At 40.2% G+C, this 12,736-nt stretch overlaps 1 protein-coding gene and 1 pseudogene across 2 annotated transcripts, besides 1 other annotated feature; both read right to left on the bottom strand.

The window, feature by feature from the left end:
* Nucleotides 1–10,168: 10,168 nt before the first annotated feature.
* Nucleotides 10,169–12,373: a mobile genetic element.
* Nucleotides 11,299–11,618, bottom strand: TVAGG3_0511130 (annotated as a pseudogene). The gene has a single exon. A coding segment is annotated over exon 1 (320 nt).
* TVAGG3_0511140 (uncharacterized protein) lies at nucleotides 11,638–12,069 on the bottom strand (the record flags this gene model as incomplete). Its single annotated transcript, XM_051236955.1, has 1 exon — nucleotides 11,638–12,069. One exon carries the CDS (start codon nucleotides 12,067–12,069, stop codon nucleotides 11,638–11,640), a length of 432 nt encoding a protein of 143 aa, XP_051094779.1.
* Nucleotides 12,374–12,736: the final 363 nt, after the last annotated feature.

The raw sequence follows: 12,736 nt of genomic DNA on the forward strand, positions 1-12,736 counted from the left end.
ATATGAGCGAAATGATAGAGCAATGCAGACAATTGTGTCTGGTTCTATCATACCCCGGATACATTGCAAGTGCATTGTGCCCGGATTCGTTCAAATTCTCGCAAACACATTCTGATTGCGAGAATTCGACCGACAAGACTGCATGCTGACTTGTGATCAGGACATCATACAGGATACATTGCAAGTGCATTGTGCCCGGATTCGTTCAAATTCTCGCAAACACATTCTGATTGCGAGGATATGAGCGAAATGATAGAGCAATGCAGACATTGTGTCTGGTTCTATCATACCCCGGATACATTGCAAGTGCATTGTGCCCGGATTCGTTCAAATTCTCGCAAACACATTCTGATTGCGAGAATTCGACCGACAAGACTGCATGCTGACTTGTGATCAGGACATCATACAGGATACATTGCAAGTGCATTGTGCCCGGATTCGTTCAAATTCTCGCAAACACATTCTGATTGCGAGAATTCGACGAAGACTGCATTGTCTGATCGTGTGATCAGGACACAGTCATACAGGATACATTGCAAGTGCATTGTGCCCGGATTCGTTCAAATTCTCGCAAACACATTCTGATTGCGAGAATGACGACAAGACTGAGCAATGCAGACAATTGTGTCAGGACATCATACAGGATACATTGCAAGTGCATTGTGCCCGGATTCGTTCAAATTCTCGCAAACACATTCTGATTGCGAGAATTCGACCGACAAGACTGCATTGTCTGATCGTGTGATCAGGACACAGTCATACAGGATACATTGCAAGTGCATTGTGCCCGGATTCGTTCAAATTCTCGCAAACACATTCTGATTGCGAGAATGACGACAAGATGAGCAATGCAGACAATTGTGTCTGGTTCATCATACCGGATACATTGCAAGTGCATTGTGCCCGGATTCGTTCAAATTCTCGCAAACACATTCTGATTGCGAGAATTCGACCGACAAGACTGCATTGTCTGATCGTGTGATCAGGACACAGTCATACAGGATACATTGCAAGTGCATTGTGCCCGGATTCGTTCAAATTCTCGCAAACACATTCTGATTGCGAGAATTCGACCGACAAGATGCATGTCTGATCGTGTGATCAGGACACAGTCATACAGGATACATTGCAAGTGCATTGTGCCCGGATTCGTTCAAATTCTCGCAAACACATTCTGATTGCGAGAATTCGACCGACAAGACATGCTGACGTTGTGATCAGGACATCATACAGGATACATTGCAAGTGCATTGTGCCCGGATTCGTTCAAATTCTCGCAAACACATTCTGATTGCGAGAATTCGACCGACAAGACTGCATTGTCTGATCGTGTGATCAGGACACAGTCATACAGGATACATTGCAAGTGCATTGTGCCCGGATTCGTTCAAATTCTCGCAAACACATTCTGATTGCGAGAATTGACGAAAGATGAGCAATGCAGTTGTGTCTGGACATCATACAGGATACATTGCAAGTGCATTGTGCCCGGATTCGTTCAAATTCTCGCAAACACATTCTGATTGCGAGAATTCGACCGAAAGACTGCATTGTCTGATCGTGTGATCAGGACACAGTCATACAGGATACATTGCAAGTGCATTGTGCCCGGATTCGTTCAAATTCTCGCAAACACATTCTGATTGCGAGAATTCGACCGACAAGACTGCATTGTCTGATCGTGTGATCAGGACACAGTCATACAGGATACATTGCAAGTGCATTGTGCCCGGATTCGTTCAAATTCTCGCAAACACATTCTGATTGCGAGAATTCGACGACAAGACTGCATTGTCTGATCGTTGATCAGGACACAGTCATACAGGATACATTGCAAGTGCATTGTGCCCGGATTCGTTCAAATTCTCGCAAACACATTCTGATTGCGAGAATTCGACGACAATGCATTGTCTGACGTTGTGATCAGGACATCATACAGGATACATTGCAAGTGCATTGTGCCCGGATTCGTTCAAATTCTCGCAAACACATTCTGATTGCGAGAATTCGACCGACAAGACTGCATTGTCTGATCGTGTGATCAGGACACAGTCATACAGGATACATTGCAAGTGCATTGTGCCCGGATTCGTTCAAATTCTCGCAAACACATTCTGATTGCGAGAATGACGACAAGATGCAATGCAGACAATTGTGATCAGGACATCATACAGGATACATTGCAAGTGCATTGTGCCCGGATTCGTTCAAATTCTCGCAAACACATTCTGATTGCGAGAATTCGACCGACAAGACTGCATTGTCTGATCGTGTGATCAGGACACAGTCATACAGGATACATTGCAAGTGCATTGTGCCCGGATTCGTTCAAATTCTCGCAAACACATTCTGATTGCGAGAATTCGACCGACAAGACTGCATTGTCTGATCGTGTGATCAGGACACAGTCATACAGGATACATTGCAAGTGCATTGTGCCCGGATTCGTTCAAATTCTCGCAAACACATTCTGATTGCGAGAATTCGACCGACAAGACTGCATTGTCTGATCGTGTGATCAGGACACAGTCATACAGGATACATTGCAAGTGCATTGTGCCCGGATTCGTTCAAATTCTCGCAAACACATTCTGATTGCGAGAATTCGACGACAAGACTGCATTGTCTGATCGTGTGATCAGGACACAGTCATACAGGATACATTGCAAGTGCATTGTGCCCGGATTCGTTCAAATTCTCGCAAACACATTCTGATTGCGAGAATTCGACCGACAAGACTGCATTGCTGACTTGTGATCAGGACACAGTCATACAGGATACATTGCAAGTGCATTGTGCCCGGATTCGTTCAAATTCTCGCAAACACATTCTGATTGCGAGAATTCGACCGACAAGACTGCATTGTCTGATCGTGTGATCAGGACACAGTCATACAGGATACATTGCAAGTGCATTGTGCCCGGATTCGTTCAAATTCTCGCAAACACATTCTGATTGCGAGAATTCGACCGACAAGACTGCATTGTCTGATCGTGTGATCAGGACACAGTCATACAGGATACATTGCAAGTGCATTGTGCCCGGATTCGTTCAAATTCTCGCAAACACATTCTGATTGCGAGGAATGACGAAATGATAGAGCAATGCAGACAATTGTGTCTGGTTCTATCATACCCCGGATACATTGCAAGTGCATTGTGCCCGGATTCGTTCAAATTCTCGCAAACACATTCTGATTGCGAGGATATGAGCGAAATGATAGAGCAATGCAGACAATTGTGTCTGGTTCTATCATACCCCGGATACATTGCAAGTGCATTGTGCCCGGATTCGTTCAAATTCTCGCAAACACATTCTGATTGCGAGAATTCGACGACAAGACTGCATTGTCTGATCGTGTGATCAGGACACAGTCATACAGGATACATTGCAAGTGCATTGTGCCCGGATTCGTTCAAATTCTCGCAAACACATTCTGATTGCGAGAATTCGACCGACAAGACTGCATTGTGATCGTGTGATCAGGACACAGTCATACAGGATACATTGCAAGTGCATTGTGCCCGGATTCGTTCAAATTCTCGCAAACACATTCTGATTGCGAGAATGAGCGACAAGACTGAGCATGCGACGTGTGATCAGGACATCATACAGGGATACATTGCAAGTGCATTGTGCCCGGATTCGTTCAAATTCTCGCAAACACATTCTGATTGCGAGAATTCGACCGACAAGACTGCATTGTCTGATCGTGTGATCAGGACACAGTCATACAGGATACATTGCAAGTGCATTGTGCCCGGATTCGTTCAAATTCTCGCAAACACATTCTGATTGCGAGAATTCGACGACAAGACTGCATTGTCTGATCGTGTGATCAGGACACAGTCATACAGGATACATTGCAAGTGCATTGTGCCCGGATTCGTTCAAATTCTCGCAAACACATTCTGATTGCGAGAATGACGACAAGATAGAGCAATGCAGACAATTGTGTCTGGTTCATCATACAGGATACATTGCAAGTGCATTGTGCCCGGATTCGTTCAAATTCTCGCAAACACATTCTGATTGCGAGAATTCGACCGACAAGACTGCATTGTCTGATCGTGTGATCAGGACACAGTCATACAGGATACATTGCAAGTGCATTGTGCCCGGATTCGTTCAAATTCTCGCAAACACATTCTGATTGCGAGAATTCGACGAAGAGACATGCAGACATTGTGTCTGGTTCATCATACAGGATACATTGCAAGTGCATTGTGCCCGGATTCGTTCAAATTCTCGCAAACACATTCTGATTGCGAGAATTCGACCGACAAGACTGCATTGTCTGATCGTGTGATCAGGACACAGTCATACAGGATACATTGCAAGTGCATTGTGCCCGGATTCGTTCAAATTCTCGCAAACACATTCTGATTGCGAGAATTCGACCGACAAGACTGCATTGTCTGATCGTGTGATCAGGACACAGTCATACAGGATACATTGCAAGTGCATTGTGCCCGGATTCGTTCAAATTCTCGCAAACACATTCTGATTGCGAGAATTCGACCGACAAGACTGCATTGTCTGATCGTGTGATCAGGACACAGTCATACAGGATACATTGCAAGTGCATTGTGCCCGGATTCGTTCAAATTCTCGCAAACACATTCTGATTGCGAGAATTCGAGCGACAAGACTGCAGACAATTGTGTCTGGTTCTATCATACAGGATACATTGCAAGTGCATTGTGCCCGGATTCGTTCAAATTCTCGCAAACACATTCTGATTGCGAGAATTCGACCGACAAGACTGCATTGCTGATCGTGTGATCAGGACACAGTCATACAGGATACATTGCAAGTGCATTGTGCCCGGATTCGTTCAAATTCTCGCAAACACATTCTGATTGCGAGATTCGACGACAAGACTGCATTGTCTGATCGTGTGATCAGGACACAGTCATACAGGATACATTGCAAGTGCATTGTGCCCGGATTCGTTCAAATTCTCGCAAACACATTCTGATTGCGAGAATGACGAAATGATGAGCATGAGACGTTGTGTCTGGTTCTATCATAGGATACATTGCAAGTGCATTGTGCCCGGATTCGTTCAAATTCTCGCAAACACATTCTGATTGCGAGAATTCGACCGACAAGACTGCATTGTCTGATCGTGTGATCAGGACACAGTCATACAGGATACATTGCAAGTGCATTGTGCCCGGATTCGTTCAAATTCTCGCAAACACATTCTGATTGCGAGAATGACGAAAGATAGAGCATGCAGACAATTGTGTCTGGTTCATCATACAGGATACATTGCAAGTGCATTGTGCCCGGATTCGTTCAAATTCTCGCAAACACATTCTGATTGCGAGAATTCGACCGACAAGACTGCATTGTCTGATCGTGTGATCAGGACACAGTCATACAGGATACATTGCAAGTGCATTGTGCCCGGATTCGTTCAAATTCTCGCAAACACATTCTGATTGCGAGATTCGACCGACAAGACTGCATTGTCTGATCGTGTGATCAGGACACAGTCATACAGGATACATTGCAAGTGCATTGTGCCCGGATTCGTTCAAATTCTCGCAAACACATTCTGATTGCGAGAATTCGACCGAAAGAGACTGCATTGTCTGATCGTGGTCATCATACAGGATACATTGCAAGTGCATTGTGCCCGGATTCGTTCAAATTCTCGCAAACACATTCTGATTGCGAGAATTCGACCGACAAGACTGCATTGTCTGATCGTGTGATCAGGACACAGTCATACAGGATACATTGCAAGTGCATTGTGCCCGGATTCGTTCAAATTCTCGCAAACACATTCTGATTGCGAGAATTCGACCGACAAGACTGCATTGTCTGATCGTGTGATCAGGACACAGTCATACAGGATACATTGCAAGTGCATTGTGCCCGGATTCGTTCAAATTCTCGCAAACACATTCTGATTGCGAGAATTCGACCGACAGAGACTGCATTGTCTGGTGTGATCAGGACACCCAGGATACATTGCAAGTGCATTGTGCCCGGATTCGTTCAAATTCTCGCAAACACATTCTGATTGCGAGAATTCGACCGACAAGACTGCATTGTCTGATCGTGTGATCAGGACACAGTCATACAGGATACATTGCAAGTGCATTGTGCCCGGATTCGTTCAAATTCTCGCAAACACATTCTGATTGCGAGAATTCGACGACAAGACTGCATTGTCTGATCGTGTGATCAGGACACAGTCATACAGGATACATTGCAAGTGCATTGTGCCCGGATTCGTTCAAATTCTCGCAAACACATTCTGATTGCGAGAATGACGAAAGATGAGCAATGCTGACAATTGTGTCTGGTTCATCATACAGGATACATTGCAAGTGCATTGTGCCCGGATTCGTTCAAATTCTCGCAAACACATTCTGATTGCGAGAATTCGACCGACAAGACTGCATTGTCTGATCGTGTGATCAGGACACAGTCATACAGGATACATTGCAAGTGCATTGTGCCCGGATTCGTTCAAATTCTCGCAAACACATTCTGATTGCGAGAATTCGACCGACAAGACTGCATTGTCTGATCGTGTGATCAGGACACAGTCATACAGGATACATTGCAAGTGCATTGTGCCCGGATTCGTTCAAATTCTCGCAAACACATTCTGATTGCGAGAATGACGAAAGATGCATTGCAGACAATTGTGTCTGGTTCATCATACAGGATACATTGCAAGTGCATTGTGCCCGGATTCGTTCAAATTCTCGCAAACACATTCTGATTGCGAGAATTCGACGACAAGACTGCATTGTCTGATCGTGTGATCAGGACACAGTCATACAGGATACATTGCAAGTGCATTGTGCCCGGATTCGTTCAAATTCTCGCAAACACATTCTGATTGCGAGATATGAGCGAAATGACAAGACAATGCAGACAATTGTGTCTGGTTCTATCATACAGGATACATTGCAAGTGCATTGTGCCCGGATTCGTTCAAATTCTCGCAAACACATTCTGATTGCGAGAATTCGACGACAAGACTGCATTGTCTGATCGTGTGATCAGGACACAGTCATACAGGATACATTGCAAGTGCATTGTGCCCGGATTCGTTCAAATTCTCGCAAACACATTCTGATTGCGAGAATTCGACGAAAGACTGCATGCAGACTTGTGTCTGGTCATCATACAGGATACATTGCAAGTGCATTGTGCCCGGATTCGTTCAAATTCTCGCAAACACATTCTGATTGCGAGAATTCGACCGACAAGACTGCATTGTCTGATCGTGTGATCAGGACACAGTCATACAGGATACATTGCAAGTGCATTGTGCCCGGATTCGTTCAAATTCTCGCAAACACATTCTGATTGCGAGAATTCGACGACAAGACTGCATTGTCTGATCGTGTGATCAGGACACAGTCATACAGGATACATTGCAAGTGCATTGTGCCCGGATTCGTTCAAATTCTCGCAAACACATTCTGATTGCGAGAATTCGACCGACAAGACTGCATTGTCTGATCGTGTGATCAGGACACAGTCATACAGGATACATTGCAAGTGCATTGTGCCCGGATTCGTTCAAATTCTCGCAAACACATTCTGATTGCGAGAATAGCGAAAGACTGACAATGCAGACATTGTGATCTGGTCATCATACAGGATACATTGCAAGTGCATTGTGCCCGGATTCGTTCAAATTCTCGCAAACACATTCTGATTGCGAGAATTCGACCGACAAGACTGCATTGTCTGATCGTGTGATCAGGACACAGTCATACAGGATACATTGCAAGTGCATTGTGCCCGGATTCGTTCAAATTCTCGCAAACACATTCTGATTGCGAGAATTCGACGACAAGACTGCATTGTCTGATCGTGTGATCAGGACACAGTCATACAGGATACATTGCAAGTGCATTGTGCCCGGATTCGTTCAAATTCTCGCAAACACATTCTGATTGCGAGAATGACGAAAGACTGCAATGCAGACGTTGTGTCAGGATCATACAGGATACATTGCAAGTGCATTGTGCCCGGATTCGTTCAAATTCTCGCAAACACATTCTGATTGCGAGAATTCGACCGACAAGACTGCATTGTCTGATCGTGTGATCAGGACACAGTCATACAGGATACATTGCAAGTGCATTGTGCCCGGATTCGTTCAAATTCTCGCAAACACATTCTGATTGCGAGAATTCGACCGACAAGACTGCATTGTCTGATCGTGTGATCAGGACACAGTCATACAGGATACATTGCAAGTGCATTGTGCCCGGATTCGTTCAAATTCTCGCAAACACATTCTGATTGCGAGAATTCGACGAAATATGCATTGCAGACAATGTGATCTGGTTCATCATACAGGATACATTGCAAGTGCATTGTGCCCGGATTCGTTCAAATTCTCGCAAACACATTCTGATTGCGAGAATTCGACCGACAAGACTGCATTGTCTGATCGTGTGATCAGGACACAGTCATACAGGATACATTGCAAGTGCATTGTGCCCGGATTCGTTCAAATTCTCGCAAACACATTCTGATTGCGAGATATGAGCGAAATGATAGAGCAATGCAGACAATTGTGTCTGGTTCTATCATACCCCGGATACATTGCAAGTGCATTGTGCCCGGATTCGTTCAAATTCTCGCAAACACATTCTGATTGCGAGAATTCGACCGACAAGACTGCATTGTCTGATCGTGTGATCAGGACACAGTCATACAGGATACATTGCAAGTGCATTGTGCCCGGATTCGTTCAAATTCTCGCAAACACATTCTGATTGCGAGAATTCGACCGACAAGACTGCATTGTCTGATCAAGAGTAATTTAATCAAAAAGCATTTAAAAGTTATGTTGACCAGGAATTAAATAAGAAGGCAAATTTGGTTTATGTTGATGAAAAAGATAATGAAATTAAAGAAAAGGTTGAAGGGTATCATGAATGGACATTGGAGACTTTTAAAGTTAAAGCTGATACAGAATGGGTTTCAGGATGTTTAGACCTTAAAGCAGATAAAACTTATGTTAATGATGAATTAGAGAAGAAAGCAGATAAAACATATGTTAACAATGAAGTTAGAGAAGAAAGCAGATAAGGAAAAAGTTATTTCATTCATTAATATGAGTTAGCAAAGAAAGCTGATATATCATTTGTTAATGAAGAAATAAAACAATCAGAGGTCTATTTTACTCCACCATTTTTAAATTTTATGAAATCATCAGATAAAACCTTTGATATAGATTCTTTTGAATGGATATGTTTCGATGGAGTGACCACGTATTTATTTTATACAGCTGGAGTGTTTATTATTTTAAAACAAATGATTTTAAAAAACTATGAATCATTTACTCCATTGTTTGGAATCCTGATACACGAAAGCCAATCATTAATCCAAGAATTTTATATGTTGAATATAATAAGGTAAATTTATGGGAATGATAAGGTTGGAGATGATTTTTTGCCCTTGTTATTCATTCGATTGTATCCAATGGTTCAAATGTAATTTAAATCAAGATGCTAAATTTAAATATCCAAATAATCCTATTAGATGTGTTAATAATAAATGGGTACTTTTATGAAGTCAATCAAATTTTTCATTAGTGAGGATGGGATAAATTATTATATGTTTAGTATGATGTATCAGATTTGGAAATTGATTATACAAGTAAATGGTATTACATTAACAGCATGTATTTTATCCTACAAAATGATAAAATTTATAGATCATATTCAATACCATTTGGTCGTTTTGAACAATTTTTCAAGCTGATGGAGACATTGAAGCTTTATGTTATGCTTCAAATGTTTGTGTTCTTGTTTCAGGTGGTATGGTCTATTCATATCCTGTAAGTTATAACAGACATATTTATTTATCACAGGATTTTTCAGGATCCAGAGAAAACACAAGTTGGGAATTGGTTTATTCATTCACTCCAAAACTTACTCGAAATTATAGATTTACAATTTATTTTATATTGATGGGTATTTCATTGCTTTTGGATGTGGTGATTTAGTAAATATCAGTAGTGATGGAAGAAATTGGTCTGAAATCACAAAATTTCAAGATGTTAGAAAAGCAATTTTCAAAAATAATACGTTAATATTGATGACAAGACCAATTTTAATTTCTTACCCAGTTTCAATATTATAATAAATTCAATATTCATAATGGATTAAATACAATTCTTGAGATGATTTACCCCATTGGTTCAATATATACATCAATGAATTCAACAAATCCAGCTGATGTATTCGGTTTCGGTACATGGCAACAAATAACGATCGTTTCCTCTATTGTGCTAATAGTTCAAAACAAACCGGTGGAAGTAAAACGATTACGGGAGAAAATTTACCTGCTCACAGTCATTACGTTAATTTAAACACTCAAGACTCGGGCTGGCATAGTCATACTTATACTAATTTGTTTGAATATCCTGATGGAAATAATGGATTTCCTGATGGATGGTCTGATAGAGACGCTAGCAGGGGTAAATATTGGTATGGTAATAAAAATAGATGGAATGAAGGATATACTTCAAACGGTTCAGGTACACATTCACATAACGTTTCAGGATATACACAAACGACAGGAAGAGGTACAGATTACATGCCACCTTATATGACAGTTTATGCATGGTTTCGCGTTCAATGAACGCTCAATGTTTGTTTCACAAACTTTAGAACGGCATAATTTAAATTTTTATTTTAGTATAAATGAAGATTCTACCATATGGTGTTATTGGAAGAGATAAAGATGGAAACCCAATATTTGATCCAAAGTTAAAATTAAAGTTACTGACAACAACTTGAAAATTTGCTGAAACCAAAACAGGATGAAAAAAGAGAAAAATGAGAAAATGAGAAAATGAGAAAGAAAAAAAATTTAAATTATGCAATTTTATTTTTATCATAAATGACAAAATTAATTAAGCCAACTATTTCTAAATTAATGATACCAATGAAATCATTTCATGGAGTACTTATCCCAGGTTCTTCACAATTAGCCGGGGCAAGTGTTGTGGCTCAAGGTGGAACATTAGCGAATCCATTCAAATTAACTAAAGATGAACTTAATAAAATGATGATAAAATAACTGATAACAAAATTTTATTTTTATATAAATGGATACCCCACAAGCTCAAAATTTACCACGAATCATAACAAGGGAGGAAATGATAAAAATGATGCAAGAACGAATTAAAAACAACAAACCACGAAAACGAGAAGATGCGGTTATGCAGTAATGATGGAAAGAAGAACCCAGAAGGGTTCGGCGTCTCGAAGAGACGTTGTCGAAGAGGAATAAAAATTAAATTTGGATAGAGTTTAAAAATTCATCTTTATTAAATTCATCTCTTCCAATCAATTTATTTATTCTATGAAATTCTTTTATTTTTGCTTCACTCAGTTTAAGGATTGAACGGTAAGTTTCTAATTTTTCGATTATTTCTTTCCTCTCTTTATCGTTTTCAATTACTTTAGTTTTATGGGCATCAGCCCGCCGCATTGCGGCTTCTTTTTGTAATAGCATATTTTTGATTTAATTCTGTTTAGTTTCTTTTTATATTCATCGTCTGGACTCTGAATCTTAATTGAATCAGGACTCTTGGATGCTTTGTTGTCACTCATTTCTTACGAAATAAAAAAATTAAATATTATTTAAATATAATGGAGTAATAAAATAAATCGGAATTTCTATTAATTTATTGTCAACTTCAACTAATGCATTGCCGTTAATATATCTAACAAATTCAGCTATTGTGTCAAATCTTCGTCTTCTTTTTGTCATTGATTTATCAGTTTTTCCATAATCGAGATGAATCAAAACTTTATCCCCTTGTTTAAAATTCATGAGCCCCGAATTAATTTGTTCACGTTTAACATCATTTAACCTTTCCATTTGCTTTCTAATATATTCCCATTCTTTTGAAATATCATTTTTCATTTCCACTGGTTTCATGTTTATAGTTCTATGCCATGTATTATTGTAATAATATACTAACTGCTGTATGATGGAGTCATGATTTCCATCCCAGTATATCTGACCGTTAACCCCTAACGCATCTCTAAGAGTTCTCATTACCGCATCAACTATTTTATTATGAAACGTATATGGAGAAGATGAGAAGTAAAAATTAATTTGTGGGAAATAATGAGCCATAGCTGCCTGAAATCCTTTATCACCATCACCCCTTATATTATCTACTCTTTCATGATCTAGTAAGTATTGATAGCTCTTCTTGTTTCCTGTTCTGTTTTCCCTTTCACTGGAATGCAATATAAATATCTAGTGTTAATGTTAATGGCAATAAATAAGTAACGTTTCCTTTTGAATATTCCAGATGATCGATTTCGTATGAATATGGATATGGTGCAAATGAAGGGCGACTAAATTTTTCCTTTAACGGTTGAATTTTCGGGTCAATTGGTTTATTTAATATCTTGAAATCCTTTTTAAAATCTTTTTGCTTTTTTGATTGAAATGGATATAATAAAGTGAATGATGAAGGATTAACTGAAGGAGGAGGTACTACGTTGGAGGTTTTGGTGTTGCAAGTGGTTTAATTTTATCCTTTGATTTTGGATGATGAAGTTTTGGATTTCATTTCCCTTCATTAATTCTGGATGTATTCTATTCATTTGTTTTAAATATGCTGTATATAAAGGTTTGATATACTTTCCCGCTTCGAGTTTATGTTGAAGGATGAATTCCAAAAGTTGATCTTCATTTAAAAGTCGGGCTGAAT

This window comes from Trichomonas vaginalis, chromosome II, assembly GCF_026262505.1.
Source record: "Trichomonas vaginalis G3 chromosome II, whole genome shotgun sequence".
Classification (NCBI taxonomy): domain Eukaryota; phylum Parabasalia; order Trichomonadida; family Trichomonadidae; genus Trichomonas; species Trichomonas vaginalis.